The 25,636-nt window shown below is 46.7% G+C and overlaps 1 protein-coding gene across 2 annotated transcripts in view; it reads left to right on the top strand.

Moving 5' to 3' along the window:
* Window positions 1-25,636, top strand: part of ERBB4 (erb-b2 receptor tyrosine kinase 4) — a 690,947-nt gene that overhangs the window by 517,388 nt on the left and 147,923 nt on the right. For both annotated transcript variants that reach the window (XM_083154478.1, XM_083154479.1), the window contains exons 14-16: window positions 2,609-2,702; window positions 3,139-3,293; window positions 19,594-19,638. In XM_083154478.1, coding sequence (XP_083010604.1) covers window positions 2,609-2,702; window positions 3,139-3,293; window positions 19,594-19,638 — 294 coding nt within the window. The remainder of the gene's footprint in view (window positions 1-2,608; window positions 2,703-3,138; window positions 3,294-19,593; window positions 19,639-25,636) is intronic.

Genomic DNA, 25,636 nt, shown 5'->3' with positions numbered 1-25,636 from the left:
GCAGCTCTGACACCTTTTTAGAAGGTTTGATAAATCTTCCCCGAAGTAACCAGACAGGGTGCAGGCATGGCCAAACTGTGGCCCTCCAGCTGTTGTGAAACTACACATCCCAGCATGCCTTGCCATAGGTTTAGCATTCCCTAATAGGAAAACTGTGGCAAGGCATGATGGGACTTATAGTTTCACAGCAGCTGGGTGGCCATAGTTTGGACATACCTGGTATACAGGGCGCATCAGTACTATATACAGTATATATTATATACTACATGGAAGAAAGTCATTGGACACCACATGCCAACGGAAACCATGCGTTTATTTACAATCAATAGGGGGTAGGTCCACCTTCTGCAGAAATAACAGCAGCTACTCGTCGTGGTAAACTTTCCACAAGTTTGTGTAGCACATAGTGGGATATTGTGCCATTCCTCTGCAGTACAGTCTCCAACTGTGGTAGTGTAGAAAGGTGAGGCGATCGCAACCTACGCTCAAGTTCGTCCCACAGATGTTCTATGGGGTTCAAATCAGGGCTTTTTCGCAGGCCACGCTAGTCGGGTGACGCGATTTTCATCATACCACTCCATTGTAGCCCTCGAAACATGACACGTCACATTGTCGTCCTGGAACACACAATCGTTGTTCCCATAGAAACGCCACAACGTAGGTAACATGGAGTTATCCAGAATATCTCGGTAGGTCACCGATGTCATGTTCCATGCACCTGTACGAGTGGGCCCACGCCATGCCAGCAGAAACAACCACAGAACATGATGCCTCCACCTCCAAATTTTACTGTTGGCACTACACATTCGGGTAACAGGCGTTCTCCAGGCAATCGCCATACCCACACTCTCCCATCTGATGGAAACAATGTGAAGCGTGATCCATCGCTCCATAGAACTTGCTTCCATTGCTCCACCGTCCAGTTTTTCCGCTCCTTACACCAACAAAGTCTCTGTCGTGTATTGGTTGTTGTGATCAGAGGCTTGTGAGCCGCAGCTCGACCATGATAACCGAGTGCGTTTCCTGTCCGTCATTTTATCAGGAAATGATCTGCTACGACGCTTGCTTCCATATTTATACATGTAGGAAGAGTCCATAGTCACTTTGTCAGGAAGATTCCATTATTTCAGAGTTAAACCTGGGTGTCCAATGACGTTCTTCCACATAGTGTAGGAGGTGTCACCTGGTACATAAGAAGCTTCCCTGATGAGTACGGTATTCTGTGGCCGCAGATAAGAGCGTTACATCTAAAATGATTTATTTCAAGGACGTGTCTATCAAATAGATGATAACAAATAATATGAACAACGTAAATTGGAAGCTAAGTTTGTTTTTTAGATATGTTTTTATTATTATTATTATTATTATTATCGCTCCTCTTTGTCTAGCACCGCAAACTTTCGGAGAACGCCATGAATTTGTACTTGTCCCTCCCACACCATAATCACACACCGCCTGGCAGAATAATGAAATCTGTTTTTCCTGAGAGATCATCTATTTTAATTACAGCAAATTGCAGCCGCTTCCTCTCCCCTCCTTCTCTCTCTCTTCATCGTCATCCTCGTCACCTTATCTCCCGTCCCATGTTGTCCCCACTGATTCCGCTCTGTGCCTCCTGCTTATATGTTCTCTTCCCTTTTATTGTCCTCCCCTCTTTTTGCTTTCCTCTCATTGTGATGCAGATGTGCTTCATATACAGTGTTCTCCTGCCGGGTACCGATATCATCTGCATTTACATCAATGCTCGCAGTGCAGGGTTCCGCGCAACACCTGCTATAGATAAAGCAGGAGTCGGCAGACGTTCACTTTGTGTCGGTGCATGACAAACAAGCTGAAATACTCATGTGATGTATACCCAGAGGAATCTTTAAAAAATATATATTTAAAAAAATATAAGGACTTATAGCCGTGGGTGATATTGGGGTTCATTATGGTTTTGGGGGTGCATTTAAAAATGCTATTAAAGCTTGATGCTAATGCATATCAGTTTATAAAGTAATAGCTGCAAATGGTGACATTTCTGGCTCTTCCAGTTTCTGCACTTTTGTAAATAACCCAATTGACTAATTTTTCAGCCCCATGTGCTGTGTAATAGGATCGCCATACAGATAGGACACAACAGCCAGTTGTCAGTATTTGTGCATGTACTGTATTTAATGACATACAAGCCACAAATCCACTTTACAGCAAACAAATCTTCAAGTCCCTGGCACTACTATACTAAGGCCTACTAACTGGCCCCTACCAGGCATCAGCACAATGAAAAGCAAATTAAGGAAGGCTTAAATCTCTTTTATTGCAATTAGCCCAGTTCCCACCTGTGGCTGTGCAGGTCTGATAATCTGGACTGGAGTAGTGAGCTTTAGAGCCCACCTGTCTCTTCCTCAAGCATACCTCAGAGACCCATTCCTTGCTTTGCAGTGGACCGGGTTCTCTTATCTGGCTGCAAAGCACTCTCACTGAGGCTAGATGGCTCCTTAACCCTTTATAGGGCAGTTGTGACCAAAGAAATGTAGCACTCTCTGGTGGAACTAACCCTGTTTCACCACAGCTGTTATTATAGAGCTGTGTTCTGCTTGTCTGCTTACACCCTTGTCCTTGTCTGCAGAGAGCCCCGGGAGTTCGCCAATAGTTCTGTTTGCCTGAAGTGTGACAGCCAGTGCGAGAAGACAGAGGGGGACCTGCCCACCTGTTATGGACTGGTAAGGAACTTAGAATGATGCCATATAATACCGGGTACACAATAGAGTAATCTTGATGGTAAACATTTTACTGAACAGTGAATATGGAGAGAGCAAAATGCAGGTGCCATAATGCCCACAGGGTTGAAAAGTTACTTAGACCACACCCAACAGTACCCTGGCCCGGGGCTGCGCTCTACGACCCTGTTTAAGAGTATTGGCATTTTAACTGTGAACTAGAAAGGAACCTAGCAGTATAATTGGTTCATTCCTGGATGGTTGCTTCTCTTGCTAACATTAGCAACTCCGTAGCCTAGAAAACCGCGCTTGCATTTGCATACAAACATGAATTGGGTCCAGTGTTGGCAACTCCTCATTGTTGACAGTGCTTGTAGGATGGAATAGACATAAACCCTGGTCTTCATTTTACGAGTTCTAATACACATCCTTATTTCAGGGTCCTGACCACTGTGAAAAATGCGTAAACTTCAAAGATGGCCCGAACTGCGTGGAGAAGTGCCCAGAGGGGCTCCAAGGGGCTCACAGCTTCATCTTTAAATATGCAGATGAGGACAAAGAATGTCGACCCTGCCATGCAAATTGCACAGAGGGGTAAGTGTCTGGTATAGAAGAGGGGGCACCAAGGGGTAAGAGTCTGTGACGTGCTGTTATAGAAGAGGGGGCACCAAGGGGTAAGAGTCTGTGACTTGTTGTTATAGAAGAGGGGGAACCAAGGGGTAAAAGTCTGTGACATGCTGTTATATAAGAGGGGGAACCAAGGGGTAAGAGTCTGGGATGTGCTGTTATAGAAGAGGGGGGAACCAAGGGGTAAGAGTCTGTGACGTGTTGTTATAGAAGATGGGGAACCAAGGGGTAAGAGTCTGTGACGTGTTGTTATAGAAGATGGGGAACCAAGGGGTAAGAGTCTGTGACATGTTGTTATAGAAGATGGGGAACCAAGGGGTAAGAGTCTGTGACGTGCTGGTATAGAAGGAGGGGCACCAAGGGATAAGAGTCTGTGACGTGCTGTTATAGATGAGGGGGCACCAAGGTGTAAGAGTCTGTGACGTGCTGTTATAGAAGAGGGCGAACCAAGGGGTAAAAGTCTGTGACGTGCTGTTATAGAAGAAGAGGCACCAAGGGGTAAGAGTCTGTGACACGCTGTTATAGAAGAGGGGGCATCAAGGTGTAAGAGTCTGTGATGTGCTGTTATAGAAGAGGGGGCACCAAGGTGTAAGAGTCTGTGATGTGCTGTTATAGAAGAGGGGCCATCAAGGGGTAAGAGTCTGTGACATGCTGTTATAGAAGAGGGGGCATCAAAGGGTAAGAGTCTGTGACCTGCTGTTATAGAAGAGGGGCACCAAGGAAAAAAAATCTGTGACGTGCTGTTATAGAAGAGGGGGCTCCAAGGGGTAAGAGTCTGTGATGTGCTGTTATAGAAGATGGAGAACAAGGGGTAAGAGTCTGTGACATGTTGTTATAGAAAAGAGGCTACAAGGGGTAAGAGCCTGTGACATGCTGTTATAGAAGATGGCGAACCAAGGGGTAAGAGTCTGTGATGTGCTGTTATAGAAGATGGGGAACCAAGGGGTAATAGTCTGTGACGTGCTGGTATAGAAGATGGGGAACCAAGGGGTAAGAGTCTGTGATGTGCTGTTATAGAAGAGGGGGAACCAAGGAGTAAGAGTCTGTGATGCGCTTTTACAGAAGAGGATGCACCAAGGGGTAAGAGTCTGTGACGTGCTGTTATAGAAGAGGGGGCACCAAGGTATAAGAGTCTGTGACATGCTGTTATAGAAGAGGGGGCATGAAGAGATAAGTGTCTGTGATGTGCTTTTATAGAAGAGGGGGAACCAAGGGGTAACAGTCTGTGACATGCTGGTATAGAAGATGGGGAACCAAGGGGTAAGAGTCTGTGATGTGCTGTTATAGAAGATGGGGCACCAAGGGTTGAGTCTGTGAAGTGCTGTTATAGAAGAGGGGGCACCAAGGGGTAAGAGTCTGTGACGTGCTGTTATAGAAGAGGGGGCACCAAGGGGTAAGAGTCTGTGACGTGCTGTTATAGAAGAGGGGGAACCAAGGGGTAAGAGTATGTGACGTGCTGTTATAGAAGAGGGGGAACCAAGGGGTAAGAGTCTGTGACGTGCTGTTATAGAAGAGGGGGCACCAAGGGGTGAGAGTCTGTGACGTGCTGTTATAGAAGAGGGGGCACCAAGGTGTAAGAGTCTGTGACATGCTGTTACAGAAGAGGGGGCATCAAGAGATAAGTGTCTGTGATGTGCTGTTATAGAAGAGGGGGAACCAAGGGGTAACAGTCTGTGACGTGCTGGTATAGAAGATGGGGAACCAAGGGGAAAGAGTCTGTGACGTGCTGGTATAGAAGATGGGGAACCAAGGGGTAAGAGTATGTGACGTGCTGTTATAGAAGAGGGGGAACCAAGGGGTAAGAGTCTGTGACGTGCTGTTATAGAAGAGGGGGCACCAAGGGGTGAGAGTCTGTGACGTGCTGTTATAGAAGAGGGGGCACCAAGGTGTAAGAGTCTGTGACATGCTGTTACAGAAGAGGGGGCATCAAGAGATAAGTGTCTGTGATGTGCTGTTATAGAAGAGGGGGAACCAAGGGGTAACAGTCTGTGACGTGCTGGTATAGAAGATGGGGAACCAAGGGGAAAGAGTCTGTGACGTGCTGGTATAGAAGATGGGGAACCAAGGGGTAAGAGTCTGTGATGTGCTGTTATAGAAGATGGGGGACCAAGGGTTAAGAGTCTGTGACGTGCTGTTATAGAAGAGGGGGCACCAAGGTGTAAGAGTCTGTGACATGCTGTTATATAAGAGGGGGCATCAAGAGATAAGTGTCTGTGATGTGCTGTTATAGAAGAGGGGGCACCAAGGGGTAAGAGTCTGTGACGTGCTGTTAAAGAAGAGGGGGAACCAAGGGGTAAGAGTCTGTGACGTGCTGTTATAGAAGAGGGGGCACCAAGGGGTAAAAGTCTGTGACGTACTGTTATATAAGAGGGGGCACCAAGGGGTAAGAGTCTGTGACGTGCTGTTATAGAAGAAGGGCATCCAGGGGTAAGAGTCTGTGACGTGCTGTTATAGAAGAGGGGCACCAAGGTGTAAGAGTCTGTGACGTGCTGTTATAGAAGAGGGGCACCAAGGTGTAGGAGTCTGTGACGTGCTGTTATAGAAGAGGGGCAACAAGGTGTAAGAGTCTGTGACATGCTGTTATATAAGAGGGGGCATCAAGAGATAAGTGTCTGTGATGTGCTGTTATAGAAGAGGGGGCACCAAGGGGTAAGAGCCTGTGACGTGCTGTTATAGAAGAAGGGCATCCAGGGGTAAGAGTCTGTGACGTGCTGTTATAGAAGAGGGTGCACCAAGGGGTAAGAGTCTGTGACATGCTGTTATAGAAGAGGGGCTCCAAGGTGTAGGAGTCTGTGACGTGCTGTTATAGAAGAGGGGCACCAAGGTGTAAGAGTCTGTGACGTGCTGTTTTAGAAGAAGGGCATCCAGGGGTAAGAGTCTGTGACGTGCTGTTATAGAAGAGGGGGCACCAAGGTGTAAGAGTCTGTGACGTGCTGTTATAGAAGAGGATGCACCAAGGGGTAAGAGTCTGTGACGTGCTGTTATAGAAGAGGGGGCACCAAGGTGTAAGAGTCTGTGACATGCTGTTATAGAAGAAGGGCATCCAGGGGTAAGAGTCTGTGACGTGCTGTTATAGAAGAGGGGCACCAAGGTGTAAGAGTCTGTGACGTGCTGTTATAGAAGAGGGATTCCAAGGGGTAAGAGTCTGTGACGTGCTGTTATAGAAGAGGGGGCACCAAGGTGTAAGAGTCTGTGACGTGCTGTTATAGAAGAGGGGGAACCAAGGGGTAAGAGTCTGTGACGTGCTGTTATAGATGAGGGGGCACCAAGGTGTAAGAGTCTGTGACGTGCTGTTTTAGAAGAAGGGCATCCAGGGGTAAGAGTCTGTGACGTGCTGTTATAGAAGAGGGGGCACCAAGGTGTAAGAGTCTGTGACGTGCTGTTATAGAAGAGGATGCACCAAGGGGTAAGAGTCTGTGACGTGCTGTTATAGAAGAGGGGGCACCAAGGTGTAAGAGTCTGTGACGTGCTGTTATAGAAGAGGGGAAACCAAGGGGTAAGAGTCTGTGACGTGCTGTTATAGATGAGGGGGCACCAAGGTGTAAGAGTCTGTGACATGCTGTTATAGAAGAAGGGCATCCAGGGGTAAGAGTCTGTGACGTGCTGTTATAGAAGAGGGGCACCAAGGTGTAGGAGTCTGTGATGTGCTGTTATAGAAGAGGGGCTCCAAGGGGTAAGAGTCTGTGACGTTCTGTTATAGAAGAGGGGGCACCAAGGTGTAAGAGTCTGTGACGTGCTGTTATAGAAGAGGGGGAACCAAGGGGTAAGAGTCTGTGACGTGCTGTTATAGATGAGGGGGCACCAAGGTGTAAGAGTCTGTGACGTGCTGTTTTAGAAGAAGGGCATCCAGGGGTAAGAGTCTGTGACGTGCTGTTATAGAAGAGGGGGCACCAAGGTGTAAGAGTCTGTGACGTGCTGTTATAGAAGAGGGGGAACCAAGGGGTAAGAGTCTGTGACGTGCTGTTATAGATGAGGGGGCACCAAGGTGTAAGAGTCTGTGACATGCTGTTATAGAAGAAGGGCATCCAGGGGTAAGAGTCTGTGACGTGCTGTTATAGAAGAGGGGCACCAAGGTGTAGGAGTCTGTGATGTGCTGTTATAGAAGAGGGGCACCAAGGTGTAAGAGTCTGTGACGTGCTGTTATAGAAGAGGGGGCACCAAGGTGTAAGAGTCTGTGACGTGCTGTTATAGAAGAGGGGGAACCAAGGGGTAAGAGTCTGTGACGTGCTGTTATAGATGAGGGGGCACCAAGGTGTAAGAGTCTGTGACGTGCTGTTTTAGAAGAAGGGCATCCAGGGGTAAGAGTCTGTGACGTGCTGTTATAGAAGAGGGGGCACCAAGGTGTAAGAGTCTGTGACGTGCTGTTATAGAAGAGGATGCACCAAGGGGTAAGAGTCTGTGACGTGCTGTTATAGAAGAGGGGGCACCAAGGTGTAAGAGTCTGTGACGTGCTGTTATAGAAGAAGGGGCACCAAGGGGTAAGAGTCTGTGACGCGCTGTTATAGAAGAGGGGCTCCAAGGGGTAAGAGTCTGTGACGTGCTGTTATAGAAGAGGGGGCACCAAGGTGTAAGAGTCTGTGACGTGCTGTTACTGAAGAGGGGCACCAAGGTGTAAGAGTCTGTGACGTGCTGTTATAGAAGAGGGGGAACCAAGGGGGTAAGAGTCTGTGACGTGCTGTTACTGAAGAGGGGCACCAAGGTGTAAGAGTCTGTGACGTGCTGTTATAGAAGAGGGGCTCCAAGGTGTAGGAGTCTGTGACGTGCTGTTATAGAAGAGGGGCACCAAGGGGTAAGAGTCTGTGACGTGCTGTTATAGAATAGGGGGCACCAAGGTGTAAGAGTCTGTGACGTGCTGTTATAGAAGAGGGGCTCCAAGGGGTAAGAGTCTGTGACGTGCTGTTATAGAAGAGGGGCTCCAAGGGGTAATTGTCTGTGACATGCTGTTATAGAAGACGGGTCACCAAGGGGTGAGAGTTTGATTCTACCGTGTTTCAATTCTTGACACTTCAAAAAAAAAATACCGGCTAACTCACGGTAATGGCGCCAGCTTCTGCATGATGCCCCATGTGTTGAGCTTAGCCATCTATATGAGCACAATGTCGACGGGGTTCCCGTATACAGTGTTAGCGTTAATTACAATGCAGAGCTTTGTAATGAGGTTTAAGTGCGGCACATCCCAGGCAAAGCTCCATGATATTCCGTTCTTGTTTTGTTTTACTAGCGTTCAGATAATCCCTTCCTTCCAGCAGCGGCTGAATGATAGAATTGTATTGTGCGCAGACAATGTGCCTTACAAGAGGATCTCCAATCCCCCTGCTCTCATTAAATGCCCCAGGACTATCTCTAGGAATGGAAGATCAGGTCCCAGAGTGGCTGAGCAATTTAAATTGGAATATGCACCCACAGCAAAACACGGGCGTAATGTTCAGCAATTACAGCAGCACTAATAAAAACATTGTTCTTACCTTGTTACAATTGGAGTTCGAGGTCTCCCAAGCCCTTTCCTGCCTCGTTTTACACAATCTCAGCACTTTGCAGGATGGAGGCTTGGTCCGTACAGGGAAATCTAGCCGGATATATATCAGCCTCATCCCTCCCCGGTGCTGACAAGAGCATTTGCAAAATAATCCAGGTGCCGGTACCAGCGCTAGGTTTATTTGCAAGCGTGATGTATGTGTCATGCATACAAGAACATGGCTATGTGCAGCGCAGGCCTTTAATAATGGATAAGGGGCGACTAAGCCAGAAAGAGAGACTGCGATAAAGGGGGTTATTCTCATTCCCTCGGAAAGGCACAATCACTCTCTAATGGACAAAACCTTATGCACTGCAGGTGGGGCAGATGTAACATGTGCACAGAGAGTTAGATTTTGGGTGGGGTGTGTACTTCAAACTGAAATCTATATTGCAGTGTAAAAATAAAGCAGCCAGTATTTACCCTGCACAGAAACGATAAAACACCCAAATCTAACTCTCTCTGCACATGTTACATCAGCCCCACCTGCAGTGCAGCATGGTTTTGTCCATTAGAGAGTGATTGTGCCTTTCCGAGTGATTCAGAATAACCCTAAAGGCATTTAAACAAAAAACCAAATTATTAGATCCTTGACGTCCCTCTGATCTCTGATTGGTTGTCAGTGTATGTGTAAATGCCCCACCCTGGGAGATATGTTTTATATAATAAAGATCTACTGTATTTATATTGTTAAAGTTTTTATTTGTTTTATATAAATACGTTTTTGTCTTGGGATCAAAACCAGTCTCTAGGCCGGCCCTGCCCACAAGATCTGTGACATGATGACATCACACCTAATGGGCGGGGCTGCAGAGCACTAGAAAGTAGAGCACTGCTTGCAGAGTCCCTTGGACTCTTTGGCAGGTATTCAATGTGGCCGGCGAGGAGGATTGCAGAAAACCAGCGATCCTCGCTGTTTAACCCCCGCGCCGGCCACTCGCTCTATTTAACGTTCTGGGGAAATCCTCGCCGTCCTGTGACACAGGACGGCGAGAATTCCCCAAAACGGCGAGACCCGCAGCTAATGCAGAAAACTCGCTGTATTTAGCCGCGACTCTCGCTGCTTCTGGAGCCACATACGCCAATTCCCCCTTGCTCAAAAAATGGAGCGAGGGGAAATTGGCGTATGAGGGGCTGCATTGAATACTGACAGGGTGAGTGGTGACAGTGAGCAGGAAGCTCTGCTCACTGTCACCGCTCGCCCACAGCATTGAATACACCCCTTTCTCTGCAAGCCGCATGCAGCTTAAGTGGGTCAGAGATGGTCCACTTGATGACAACTATATTAATTCACAATGGTTTCGGAGTGACATTACAAGTAATTCTGAAAGAGGAATATTTCTGGCATAGGGGTATGGCTACACCGTGCTCCATTACATTTGGAAAATGCAATTCATCTCTCATCAAGTAGAGAATCTAAATGGAATGGGGCGTATGGGGAACACCCATGTTCTGTAAAAGAGTTACTGAAGCAACAACATACAATTAGTGGGCAAAAAATGGAAGCAGAGGATCTCACAAATGCAATCAGGACGCGACTATCTCCTAAAGTTCCCTCTGCTTCCATGCGCCCATTCTGCGGAGCGTCTTTCCGCATGCTTCCATACAGTGAATGGCTGTAAGTACTCTGATTGGTGAATATATCCAGCCCTCCACCAATCAGCATTCTGATGGTCATTCCCTGTCTGGTTGCAGGCTGTGAGGCAGAGTGCTGATTGGTCACTCTGTGTCATTCACAATCAGAGCAGTTAGACAGTAACCTCTATCTGCCTCCCAGTAGGCACTGGCCTGGTGAAAATTCCACGGCCCAGAATGCCTCTTCTCAAAGGCCACTAGAATCAAGAGCCCTGGGCAGTTGCCCGGTGATCCCATATGATAAGATGGCCTTGCGTGGAGTAGTAATGTAAACTGTCCAGTAATAAAATCCTGTTTTTTTTATACATTTGCCACAGTGTTTTTTTTTTGACCTGTGACAGAATTAAGTGGTCCAAAGTGTATAGAAAGGAAGTGAGAAACACCTCAGTGCCACGCGAGCCACGGCCACACACAGCACCGGCTGGCGTACGTAGTGAACTCAGTAAATTATTCAGTATAACATGTTGGTGTCAACAGCTGTTGCCATTCACAACGAGACCTTTTCCCATTTTCACAAATCTAATTACAACAGAGCCGTGAGGGATGGAGGCATGAGACAGCAGCGAGACCGTCTCTCTCTGCGTCTCATCGGCTCGCCGCGCTGGAGTACGATCCCGACGACTTCACTAAAGCACCAGGAAGCAAAATGAGTTCTCTGGTGTGTACTGTGATATTGGGCTACTGTGCAAATATCCCATCATGCAGTGTGTGGACAGCCGCAGATCTGCCAATCAGAAATGTGCCCACAGCTAAGGATGTCCGAAGCCCTCAGTCATGCAGTACACTCACACACCAATACCTACTTCGGCCTTCCAGCTGTTGTTGAACTACACATCCCAGCATGCACTGCAGCAGTTTTAGCTTGGCCAAATAGCAAAACTGTAGCAGGGCAAGCTGGGATGTGTAGTTCAGCAACATCTGGAAGGCCAAAGGTCCCTCATCCCCGTGTTAGAGATACCCGTAACTCGGACTCCGGGGAGCCCCCTGGATCCTGGCGCCCTAGCCAGCTGTCTAATTGCAGAGCCCGCCCTATGTGTGTCCAGATCTCTTTTAAATGGGGATGAGGGTATTCATAGTGGAGAGAGAAAACATCAATCATGTATAAAGGGCCTGATTCAGACCTGATTGTACTGCGGACGATTATTGACAGCTCGTAAGCTCCGGCCCGATCAGCGTGTTTCTGTCGCAGCCACCAAGTTCAGTCCTGGGCTACGCACAGACTGTGTGGGGAATGGGCGGGATTTCACTCAGGGGGGGCAGCGTATAGCTGATCGCAGGGCTCCACAAATTAGCAGCCGTGCGATCCGGCCTGAATCAGGCACAAAATATTTATATAAAATCATAATGAGCTGTTGCCAGTTGTTGTCATTCTTGCTGCTTTGCATTGTCACAACAAGGGTGGTGCCATTCAGTGCGCCAGCTCGCTGCTTCACCTCCAAAGGTGCAGTGGCCTTTTGCCCACATGGCCACACCCCCCTGTTGGTGGCATTTTGTGGGCGTGACTGTGTGTCACATCCCTCTTCTAGTTACCATGGGGACCTGCCCACCACTCTGGGAGCTGCCAGCACGGGATATGTTCACTAGGTCAATCCTATTAATGCCGACATTATGTCGACCACTGGAGGTCGATAGGCCTTAGCTCAACACCTGAAATAGGTTGACATGGCTAAGGTCGACAGGATCGGAAGTCCGGCACAAGCATTAGGCCGACAATGCAAAGGTCTACATTCAAAAGGTCGACATGCGTTTTTCACATTTTATCTGAGACGACTTGTGCCGACAGGCAGTATTTCATACCCAAGCATCCACTTCGGCGTGGTGGGAGAATATTAAACTGTGCCATAATGTCCATCCGTGCCTGAATGTCAGCCATGTCGACATTCGGGCCAAAAACGTGAAAAACCTATGTTGATCTTTTGACCTAATGTATGTCGACATTCATTACCCCATACCCGCCGACACAGTGTGGTTGCCGTGCACATGTTGGTTTCCTCAACACTGTTGCTCCTCGTTGAGTAGGTCAAATCCTCCAATATTCAGCAACACTCCCCTTAGTCATCTCCGTGCCTCCCCCTGCTGTGCCTCATCCCCGTCCTCCCCCCTGCCGTGCCTCATCTCCGTGCCTCCCCCTGCCTTGCCTAATCTCCGTGCCTGCCACCTGCCGTGCCTCATCTCCGTGCCTCCCCCCTGCCGTGCCTCATCTCCGTGCCTCCCCCCTGCCGTGCCTCATCTCCGTGCCTCCCCCCTGCCGTGCCTCATCTCCGTGCCTCCCCCCCTGCCGTGCCTCATCTCCGTGCACCCCCCTCCCCCCCCCCCGCCAGTGTTTCCTAAATTCTCCATAGCCACTTGTACGTAAGTCATAATAATGTTCTTTATGGGACATCTGTTAAATCCTCTGCTTTATTCTATAGACTCTTGTAGATCCGCATAATGCCCAATATAACATATCATTACATTTTATATTGTAATATAGGTACTTGCTTAGTCACAGTAGCACATTCTAATATGCATTATAACTTCTCCTTTATAACCATTTATAAATGCTTTCATCCCAGTAAGCTTATTTCGGTAATTTATACCTCCTCCCCGGCTACTATTACTAACGCAGACAAGACTCGTATTATCTGCAATTTATAGCCGACTCGCCATTTGTTAGCGTATCCGACTGTTGATTATCCTAATAATGCTAAATTATTTTCTGATGTTTATTTCTTGCTGGAAATGTAATCTAAGCGCTCGCTTCCCTTCCAGCCGTTATTTCTCACAATCTTTATTTCCAGATCCATTATAACTCTCCTTTACTATATATATATGTATTTATAGAAATCCTGGATCACCATGTAAGTTACTGTAACCCCGGGTTACTGTTCCGAGTTATCGGTCGCGCTAAGTTTTCCTATGGGTGTCCTTTTTCAACTGCAGCATCCTATAGCGATAACCACGCATTGCAACCGTGCATTATAACCTATGGTGACTATTTTAGAAGCAACGCGGCAGAACGTGTACCGCCACAATCCCTGTGACAGTATGGATGGGAGCATCCGACAAAATAAAACCCCAAAAATTATTTATTTTATTACAGTTTTTGGGAAATTCTGGGTTGATTATTTTTTTTTTTTTTTTTTTCTTATAATTGTTTTCAGTGGAAGTAGAGGCCATTTTGGGAATCCAGACTTGCGGAAAAATCGGCACATCCGGTCTTACCGCGTCCAGCCACTAGGGTATGAGTCATGGGGCCAACATTAATAAGGTTGACCGTCAATAGATCAACGAATATACCGGTGCTTTGTAAAACACCTGATTTGGCTTGTGAATTGAAGATTGATGTTGGACTCCAGGGTTAAGCTGGCAAAACACTTTAAGATTATGTGCACAACCATCTGGTAAGATATGGGAGCAAATGCCAATCTACTATGTTCTTCCAAACACCAAAAATAAAATAAAAAATGCACAAAAAACAGTTGAGAAATCCTTCAGATTTAACCAATTTGCCCGAACCATGTTTTTAATCCATTTTCTGGCATTTGGGAGCAGATGTCATTTGCTTCCAGACATTACAGATTTTCATTCCAAGCAGCCAACTAATTGGATGGTAGGACAGATAATCTAAGGCCGGGTACACACTAGGTTGGTGTTTTTCAACCACTCTGCCGTGGTACGCTAGTGTGCCTTAAGCTGTGCCACCACCATCTAGAGATGTCCACAATAGTTTACAGCCACCACTACCAACCACCAGTCCAACTTTTATTCTCTGGTTTCTTGTTTTAATAGGAGGGCCAATGTATTTTGTTTTATTACCCATGGGGACCAGTGTGATTGTTTTTTTGGGGCCAATCAGTTTGTTTGTTTTTCCTGAATGGGACAATGCTTTTTCTCTATGGGGGTCTGATGGTGTGCCTTGGCAATATTTAAATCATATTTGATGTTCCGTGAGTTGGAAAAAATTGAAAATCACTGCACTAGGTGATATGTTGTGCAATCCTATGGAACAGAACGACATAGCTTAATTAACTCGAGACATTTCCAATTAATACTATGATCCTTACGGTGGCCATACACAAGTCCGACTTGTTCCTGAGACAAGTCGAACCCGATATCCCTTCAACTTCCCTGGCAGCATCCCAGGAGGGCTACATGCCATTTGGCACTTGATGTGCCATTTTCTAAATACGATCATTTGCGTGTGAATTATCACAGAACTCCCGGGGAGCTGGCATGGGAGGGTAGTATTGAGTATAGAGCATTACAGGGAATCTCATCCGCTCATTCATCTGTCCTGGATCAGTGCTGCCTCAGCCTGTCAGGTCCCCATGATGTCACTGGACTCAGGCCACGGACTCCCCGGGCTGTCCTGGGAGAACCTGTCACCTTCCGCCGTTCTCTCGACAGGTGTGACCAGCCCATGTGAGCTGGGACAACTGCGTGTGAGGCTGGCCACTACGTGTGTCCATGTCCTGCCCCGCCACTTTATGTGTGAGGACGGGTATCCCGGTTGTGGAGATCTGGCACTGGCAGGGGCAGCTTGGGCATTGAGGGCACATGATCTCCAGGCTCCGATCCGATGCGCACAGGAACGTGTATCAGATCCGCCGATTTGTCCAATTTTCATCTGATATACAGTATGGAATCGGATGAAAACAGGCCAAATAGGACTGGAGTGGGGCACCTTAAGTTTCAAGGGCCCAAGGACAAAACCTACTACTCAACATTTTCCCATAAATTTGCAAATAAAAGCTGAACTTCATTCCAAGTCCTGGATTGTCATACTTATAAATAGAAGGTTATATTCGGCAACATTGCTTCACAACTGAATGCTGCTCTGTGAGTCCCTGTCAGAAAGAAGACAACCCAATGCCCATTTAAAGGTACACGTAGCAGTATATACACCGTGAACTGAATGCATGCAAACAAGATTGCTCTCACCTGCTTGTCAATTATACCTCAGCTGGCTCTAAATGGCAAACACACATCTTAGGGTCATTAACCCAGCTGAGATATTTCTCTGTTGCTTGTCACAATATTGTGTGTGCTGAGGAGAAAATTACCCGGAGCTTAAAAATAGGTCGTGTTTATCTGCATATCGGCATCATTTTAAATAAAAAAACAATTGGCTTTTTATATTTAGCGAAATGGCCACGGAATAGAGGACAGACCGACAGAAAAATCTCCCGATCCTTATTTGGTCACTTAGGATTACGCCTTGTCTTGCATCGTTAATTGACTTGTTGCTGCTTTTAGGGCTTCATTAAGCAGAAATTTCAATAAGTTGTCCAAAGTGCTGGATGAATGCCTCTGATTGGTGCCTCATTTGAATAAATCTACATTTACTGTATACTGTTCTCAAGTTCCCCGAGCCATAGAATAAAATATTTATAAATGATGTATAATGGGAGCAAGATACACAGTCTCTAAATTAAATATTATTCCAGAAAGGGATTTGACCCTATTTACAGTAAAGAAGCACTATCGTAAATAAGCTCGCAATAGTACATCAAAGCCTCTTTGTAGGAGCAGCTATCGCACCAGCTAATGGGCCACTTGCTGACACTGATTGAACCCATGGGTAAGCTAGCCATCTTTCTTGGGCGGAGGCTTTTTCTCAGTTAACCGGTAGGCAGTAGGGATAAGCATCGGTGGGTTATCCGTTGATGGTCACCATCAAGGGTACCATTGACGGATAATCTTGATGGTGTGAAGTGAAACCATCTGCAAGGAACCATCAATAGTTCGACCCACCGATGGTCACCCTTGTTTTAGTGTGCAGAGAGCTGTGGGCCAATCAGAGCTTGGGTATTTTGCGGTTGGTGGGGTGGGGGGGAGCTAGGCTCCATGTCCCAACACCTTGGTGGAAAGAAGAGAAAACATATTAATAGCTCTGAATCATTGATGGTGGGAAGCCATCTGGTTCTCCCCCATCAATAATAATAGTATCTAACATCAGTAATAGACCATCAATGATTTCAACTCATCGATCATTGGTGGCCATCCCTAGTAGGCAGATATGTTCACAATGTGGACAGTTATAGGATGCTGTTAATCAACGATATACTGCAGGTGCTCCCAGGGCAGCCGAGAGGAATGTCGGACCCTGGTAAAATTTTAGGGGCGTGGTCTAAGTGTGGGAGGTGTGGGCACCTCCCGCACTTAGGCCACGCCCCCAACATGTTTAGAGGAGGGTGAAATAAAACTCTAAAAACTGTAATCTCAGCAGCAGCACACACCTACAGCATGTGCTGTGCTGACAGCCTGCCGTCAGCAGAGCACATGCTGTTTAAGTGTGTGCTGCTGTTGCTACCTGGGAGGGACAGAGGGGGAAGGGAGGGGCCAGACCAGGGGGCCCCTCCTTCAACCTGGGCCCAGGTAATTAGTACCCGCTCCCCCCCCCCCTTCGGCTGCCCTGGGTGCTCCAGTGGTTATGGTTAGCTTGCAGGGGGGGCGGGGGGAGTAGGGTTAGGCACTAGGGGGAGAGTTTAGGGGTAAGGCTTAGGGTTAGAGATTGTGGAGAAATACTGTTACGCTGCAGCATCGGAGGTCGGAACCCGAAAATAAGATGCTGGAGCCGCTTCTGCCGTTGCAACATGTTAAGAAGCCACTAGAGCACCAAGGACTGGATGTCAACAATTCCTTGTAGACATGAGCCATGAGGACACTGTCATCACCTTAAGCGAGCCAACATTCTGTCTGTTGCCAGTTTGGCCCTGTCGACATTTTTATGTTGACCTGATGACTGTCATTATGACTACCGCCAACCAGTTATACCACACCATTATGTTCATAGAAAGACACTACTATTGTACAGCGCTAAATTGTTACTCATAGTTACGTAAGATGGAAGAGTGGAATGTGATTAAACAAAATCTTCAGCTGGGTAAGCGCTATACGATTTTCGGTAACGATATGTACAGTAACCATATGGATACCATATGATATCATCGTGCGTACCGTTCATTGTGTCCCCACTATATCATTAACGATGCGTGCTCCCGCAGATCATTAATGATAATCAGTATCATCTGAAGATAGATTCAATGACTGCTTGTTCGGCGGGGGTCCCGCTGACGTCACTGATCGATATCCTTTACGATATTGTTCACCCCCCACTGGTATCAGTGATCTCAGTGGTGCTGCTTATCGTATAGTGTCTACATGCCATAATTAGTCTTCCAGACGGACAGTAAACCGATATCAGAATCTCGGCCGCCAGTACTCCAACAGGGGGGGAGTGCAAAAAAGCCCATTGCGTGCTTGGTGGTCCAAGAGGGAGCACAGCCCCTGTTGGGCAGTTGAAGAGTCAGGATTTTGGCGCCAAGATCCCAACTGTCATGAGTCATCCGGCACCTGTCTCCAACGTGCCTTACAAAATAAATTCTAATGGAAATAGTTGATTGAATAAAGTACTTAAAATGTGTTTGAAAGTGAAATCCAGGTGTGCCCAAAGTCCGAGCATCTACCATCATCCGGCTTTTGCGTACAGCTTATTTGGCTTTCAAAAATTAAATTCTTTTTTTTTTTAAGCCTTTTTTTTTTGTGTGTGTGTAGAACACACAGGTCTACATCAGTCCGCCCTGCCGGTGCCAATTCCAATTTCAAGCTCTGGGGGTTTATACAAAAAGGAAAAAGGAAATAATTGTGCGTTGGCCATTTAACTGCCATTCGAATGGAGATAAGCTGCGATGTGCGGCGCTTTTTGTGGGTAGTAATCATGGGCTCAGTGTTCTGCAAGCCAGAAAACCAGAGAGGGGCAGAAAAACAAGACCTTGGCACCGACGGGTCTCCTGTGGGCACAGGTGAAGCTTGCTTTGGTACTGCTAATGTCAGCTTTGGAGAGGGGAGGGCGCCACCTTCATGCCCTGCTCTCTTTGTTTGCGGATGTCTGGAAGCCAATCATGGTAATTATTTCTGTCGGTGGTGGCAGCTGAGACAAAGCGCTCCGACGTTAACCCTTATCCGCCGAGGTGCTCTGACGTGAATCGTGAAGGATTGGGCTCTTGACAAGCTCTGATTGCAGCGGTGTAAATAATAATACTGTTGGATTTTGTTCTCATCTGCAGCTGTAATGCTTTGTGCTCGCTCGTGTTATTATTGTGCCCATCATCTATGATTTTTTTACATTTGTTTTTAAGAAAGCCAAAAGTTTGTATAATGTAAAGATTAAAGAGGTTCATGTAAAATAAACGGCGAGATGTATCCAACCTTGGAGGGAGATAACCTTTTACAAGCATTAGGTCGACAATGGCTACTTCGACAGTATGGATGCCAATCCCGGAGCATTTTTTCAATCCTGGGATTCCCGCATAATAGTGAACTTTAATCCTCCTCTGTCCCCCGAAAACCAGCATCCGTTATCCAGACAGCGGTGCGGAAGCTGGGCAGCGGTGGTCGGGAGTCGGGCGGCTGTGTCCGGGAGCAGGTCGGCGGTAGTTGGGAGACCCAGCAGTGGTGATCCAGAGACCCAGCAGCTGTGAGGAGGTCGGGTGCCAGGCGATGGTGTGGCGGGTGGGCGCGAAGCATCACTTGGGCTGCGCAGTGTGATCTCTGACATCAGGTCACGCTGCGCACAGCCGCAGAGCAGCGCGCTGGAGTCAGGAGCATCCGGGCAGCGTCTGAGTTGGTCTCTAAGTGCTGCCCGGCATTAGATTTGTGCCTGTACAGGGTAGTACCAGGAATCAAATCCCAGGGTTTTTAGGGCCACATTTCGGGATCCCGCCTATCCTGAGATTGGCTGCCCTAGTTGACCGTCAAATGATTGACGTGAGTTTTTTCACATTTTTTTTAAACCGACGTGACCCGACGTGTGCCGACAGATGGCAGTTCATGCCCTACCATCCACTAAAGCAGGGGTGGGGAACTTCAGGCCCGGGGGCCGTACGCGGTCCCCGTAGCCGGTCTGAGTGGCCGCCCACCCGCCCGGTGGCTTTGCCGGGAGTCAAGTACAGGAGAATTCAAGCGAGAGGTCGTAGTTCTCGCGAGATTCCTCTTAATCAGCAGCAGCGGGAGACTGTCAGTCCTATTCAGCGGCAGCCACCGGAGGGATATTTGCTGTAACACCTTTTATTGTTGACTTTCTGTATCCTGTTATTTTATTTTATTCTAAAGATTGATCTTCTTGTGTTCCAGGTGCAGAGGGCCACGTATCAAGGACTGCATTGGAATCATAGACAGGTATAGTTCGTGTGCCTCGCTCAGTGGTGCTGCTAGTGGGCATGTGCATTGTAATGTGTGTCGGTGACCTACATGTTGTGTGCAGTGATTGCGTGCAGGAACCCTCCGCCATTATACCTGGCTGTAGGTAACGACATCTACCTATGGTTGCCTTTAGAGACAGGGCAGTGGGTAGCAAAGACTAAGCTTCCCTTAGCTCCGCCTCCTTTTCGGACAAATTAGGACCTTTTCAAGTTGGGAGGTATGTGTGTATGCACGCCCCAACACGCCTGAATTTGCTCCCAATTTACACTTCAAAACAGTCACTTCCTGTAAATTACATCGGCCATTGTGTATAAACATGAATTAGGCCTTTAGGGACAGATGCAATAAGCTTCAAAAGTGATAAAATGGAGAGTGATAAACAGCCAGCCAATCAGCTCCTGCCTGACATGTCACAGACTGTGTTTAAAAAATGTCAGGCAGGAGCTGATTGGTTGGTTATTTATCACTCTCCATTTTATCACTTTTGAAGATTAGTGCATCTGGCCCTTTGAATCTTGGCGTCCTCTTTCTGAAGGCATTGCACCTGGTAATAGTGACAGAGAGAGGGAGAGAGAGAGAGGCAAATGTATTAACCCCGGTGAAATTATAAAATGGAAGGTGATAACACACCAGCCAATTAGCCGACCGCCTGAACACTCTCTGCACAAGATGGCAGCTCGTAAATACAGAACTCGTGTATGCAGAACACACTGCCTGATCCGGCGGCAAATACTGTATATCAGTTGATCTGCAGATATATCTTTAGGTGTGTACCCAGCTTAACAGTCCAGGCTTTAATAATATCTATGTTTGCACAGAAGGTTGAATCAAATTTTAGTACCAAGTATGCCAACTGTTCTCAAACATGGTTATCCTGAATATCTGACCTGACAGAATGCCGAGGGCTGAGTTTAGAAACCCATACCTCCCAACAGTCCCGAATTTAGCGGGACAGTCCCGATTATCAGGGCCTGTCCCGCTGTCCCTCCCGTGGCCGGCAGTGCCCCGCGGTGAGGGGGGGCTGTTGGGAGTCCCCCCTGTTGGCTGTTAAGCAGCGGGGAATAAACACTGTGCGCATGCGCACAGCATCTATTCCCGTATCCAGGGGGCTGGGGGCATGGCTAGAGGCTCACAGAGCCTCTGGGTCATGCCCCCATAGCGGCAAAATGGGGGCGTGGCCTCGCGGGAGAGCCGCAAGTATAGACCACGCCCCCAAATTAGGCCACACCCCCGGAATTTTCAACGCGCCTGCGGCGCGCAGCAGCTACTTTACGCATGCGACTCCTCCAAAGTTGGGAGGTATGGAAACCACTGCCGTAGAGTATTTGCAAATGCAATAACCATTTGTTTACAGTCCCCAAATCGACACAGTCAGGAGCCATCTTTCTTTTTGAACTACTAGAAATTCTGATGATATTGTTCCATCGCTGAGTATTGCCTTATTAGGAAAAGCTGCGAGGAGATGCCCACCCGGAAAGCTATTTTACTAGTACTCCACCCTCCCTGATAGTGTCAGATTGGCGCTTTGCAACTAGTCATGCCTGGGGAGCACTGACCACAGCAGAGCCCCAGGAGAAGGCCTAAATCAGCAGGCGGTGATTATCTGTTAAATGAGAGCAATCCCGGGCATCAGTCCGCTGCTGTTCTGCCACATAAGGATTTATTAGTGAACTATCTCTGTGCAAGGATTTTCTTATTGAAAAGGGGCTGACAGAAAAATAGGCCCTGCTTGTGTTTTTGCCTCCTAATGAAGACCAAAACGGAGACTCTAAAGTCAAGTGCAGAGTTTTTGTCAGACAGACGTCATTTGCTTGAGGCATTAAGATATTGCGTTGCATTTTAATTTACCTTAAAAAATTTTAATGATATTTTATCAGTCAATGTTTTCCAATATTGTGAAGGGATTCCAGGTGAGCACGTGTGGGATTTTGCTTGTGTACGTTTACCTCATTTTGAATGGAGATTTTGTCACATTGGGCCTTATTTTGGTTCATTTTTTCTGACAAAATCCTTCTTAGATGGACAAAACCATGTGCACTGCAGGGGGGGCAGATGTAACATGTGCAGAGAGAATTAGATTTGGGTGAGTAATTTTGTTTCTGTGCAGGGAAAATACTGACTGCTTTATTTTTGCACTGCAATATAGATCTCACTTTGAAGTAAAACCCCACCCAAATCTAATTCTCTCTGCACATGTTACATCTGCCCACCTGCAGTGCACATGGTTTTGCCCATCTAAGAAGGATTTTGTCAGAAAGAATGAACCAAAATAAGGCCCATTGACCGCCAGAAAAATTGGTCCATACATTTAAACGGCTGATTATCAAGTCTAAACCTCAGGGTGTGAGTGGATAATAATATTCAGAGTGGGCAGAGACATTAGGGCAACTTCACTATGGATCCTTCTATGCATAACACACCTTGGTCCTGATTCAGTGATAAATTCAGTTTACTGCCGTGTCTTTGGATGAAGATTAATCGGAGTGACCTCCGGAACTTCACAGCTGAGGCCGGACAATCTGTGTCGGAAGCGGCACTCCTAGGAAATGGGCGAGCCAGCTCCAACCACCCTTTTATAACAGCCCAGCCCCTGACCAATGGGCTGAAGACAGTTGGGTCCCCGGTATTCTGCTCAACAGTCATTGTAGAGAACCGGAATCTTTTCTTTGACTGGTCTTGTACAAACTGAAGACATCACTTTAAACTTTTTATTGCGAATACAGAACACAACTTTTTGGAGAGCACTGTGGTTAAATTCATGTAAAGAGTAGCATAGCTAATTAAAATCTTACTGGCTGTAATTCTCACAGTTTATATACGGTTTACACCATTTTATTATTTCTCTATTTTTTTATTGACATTTTATGCCACAATATTTTTTCCAAGTTTCATGTCCGTACGGTGTGGTCCTTTCCCAATATCCTGATTAGCTCTTTATAGAAAGAGATGCACAAAACTTGTACTAATCAGGATATTTATTCGCACTGAACTGGGTCAGGAAACATAGCGGCACATTCGTACCAGGCCTATAATTAGTCTTCCAGGCAAAGTGGTGCGCAAACAATGAATTAGGCTCCTCATTACGCAGACCTCATTTAACTCGTGAAGCTTTAATTAACTGAGAGTCTTCCTCGTCCCCCACTGTGAGCTGTATACTTTCACTGCCGCGTAAACATCAGCTGGAATTATGGATCCCTTAGAAGACATTCCGGTTAAATGAGCGAAATGTCTTCAGCACATATTCATTGGACCCCAAAGACAAAACACATTAGTGCAATATGGTCTGCTCAATATCCTCCCTGCTGCACATAGGGATTGCCTATCTGTCCCCAGAGCAAGATTGTCTTCGTAAGACAGGTTACACTCGTAGAATTGTATGTACCTGCTCTTCTGTGCTCAGGGGGAGAGGTATCAAACCTTCTACAAATGTCTGCCCATGGCAACCAATCAAGTTCTAGCTTTCAGTTGTCAAACACAGTCCATGAAATGATAGGTGGAATCCAATTGGTTCCTACAAAAAAACAAAATACAATCATATCATTGTGGCTTTGTTCCCCACATAATAGTAGCCCCCTCAGTCCACCCACTTGTACTCTGTTGTGAGTGGCCGTGGGGAGTTGCATGGGGCACCGGGGGGTTGGCAGTGAAAACAGGATACCTACTGTTGCCGACTTTTAGGCAGCCAGCTAAAGTAAGCAGGGGTTAGGCTAGCGGTTGTGCCTTGAAAGTGGCGGAGCTAATCAACTGAGCCTTCTGTGGGGGCGGCCATTGCAATTGGCGGTATTACAGGCACTGCACATGCAAAGTGGGGGGGCACGATGATGTGGATCCCCGTCGATGGGGGATTGCGGGAGGCTGGGGGGTTTGTGGGGGACTTTCCCGCCTCCCAGGGAGGCGTGGAGCCTGGCTTTTCCAGTAGAGTAGGTGAGTAACCCTTGAAATACCTATTGGAGTAGGCCTCACTATCATTACGCACAAGTATATGCATTTGTATGGCAGGGAAATGCTGCCATTTTGGAGTCTGGAGATACTTGCAAATCAGCGACAAAGGGGGGTATGCAATATGGGATCACGGCTGTCGATCCACGTCGACAAAACAACAGACGGGATTCAATGTCCCGCCTGCCGATGGGCACAAAGGGGGCGTGGTTGCGAAAACGGCCGTGGACGGCCGTTATCGGCAGAACGGGCCCAACAGCTTCTGAAGTCGGGCCCGTTCTGCCGTGATCCTACATCAATGCTGTCGTTAATGACAGCATTGAATAGGGAGCTGCCGCTATTTCCCACGTCGGAAATAGCGGCGGCACATTGCATACCCCCCAAAGTATGATTTCTCTACTTATTTGTTTGTTTAATTATTTATAAAATAATCATTATGGTGCACACACGCGGTTCAATTCCATTTTCAATTTGATTTCTATTAGATATGGAGTATTTAACCTTAATTTACTCCAGTTCGATTTTTACTATTTTCTATTCGATTTTTACTATTTTCTATTTGATTTTTCATTCCATTTGCTATTAGATAAACACTGGCTTCAGGCAGGAGATGGACATCGAATCGAATGTTGCAGTGAACACATTTGATATGTACTATATACTATTAGGTTTCTAGTATATACAGTAGTCTTGGCTGCCAAGACTATTTTTCTATTCGATTTACACTACACTGGAGCGCGCATTGGGATCGAATCTGCATCGAATGTAGAAAAAACATTCGATTTTTCTATTTGATTTTGCTTCCGTAAGCAAAATCAATTAGAAAAATAGTGCATATCTCACCGTGGGTATATTTTAATACAGCTGCTTATAAATATTTGCAAATATTTGAAATTAGTGTATATTTTTCAATTGGTAAACGATACCCAAGATGTATGAGAGCTGGATTCTATTCTTTGATGGGAAATCAGAATATTAATCTGCTGATGTGATTTGCTGTATGTGATTTGATGCACATTCCGAGCATGTAAATTGTAGCATTGAAGTGTCAGTTCTGTTCGCTTATTATGACATAGCATAACCCCTGTGTGTCATTACTGTATGCAGTTCTATACTTCCCACATACTGTATAACACAAACACATCTCGCGAGCTACAAATAAACATCAATTACATGAATTAGTTTACTTAGACCTTCAGTAAGTATAAGATTAACACCTGCTAATGTGCGACTAATCCCTGCACATATTCGCCACCTGTTCTAGGGCAGTAAATGTATTTTTGTGCCTTTTCAACAAATTGTTGTTCGAAATTTGCGCTCTGGCAATTATTAGAAATTACTGCATTAAAAGGAATTTCGACAGTGACTGCCGCTTCCAGGCTCAGCAAATCAGCTGACTAAATGGCTTCTCTTTGATGAGTTCATTGCAAAGATGTAAAACGTTACCCAGATAGGTTTAGCTTACAGTATATATGACATGCCTGTATGTTTCTGCTCACAATCACCTTATACATGCTGCCAGCAGCGCCATCTTTCTGGTGATTCTTCGGAAAGTATTGCATTTTTTTGTGTTTCCTGTTTCTTTTTGTGTACAGCCTATTGGAGTAGGGCGTTGCCGACCAATAAAAAGCTGCAGATTGGCAGCTTCAGCATCCTATTGGTCCTCCTGCTCACACACAACTTACTATTATCCTCTTGCCGAGAGCCTATCGCGGCAAAGAGCTGGAAACAAAGGGATAGTTTATGCTATCATTCTGCTTCCTGTTTTGCTGTCTCTGTGCTTACTGTGCATGCACACTAGTGGGCAGCGGAATACGGAGAGGAACCTGGGGGATCACATTCCGAAAAATCTCTGCTATATATAAAAAAAACTAGGGGTGCTGTTTTGTAGCCGTAAATGGAGGGGAAGTGAAGATATCTGCTGTCATCCCTCCGTAGTACCTATGGGAAATCATTAGCATAGCCGATAAATCATTAACATAGCCGAGTAGCCACTGGTGTCCCTGCCTGAGGCCACACCCGGTATATTGCACAC

Source organism: Crinia signifera, chromosome 7 (assembly GCF_055691185.1).
Source record: "Crinia signifera chromosome 7, ASM5569118v1, whole genome shotgun sequence".
Lineage (NCBI taxonomy): Eukaryota > Metazoa > Chordata > Amphibia > Anura > Myobatrachidae > Crinia > Crinia signifera.
The sequence above is the reverse complement of the archived record's forward strand: the minus strand, read 5'-3'. Positions and strand labels throughout refer to the sequence as shown.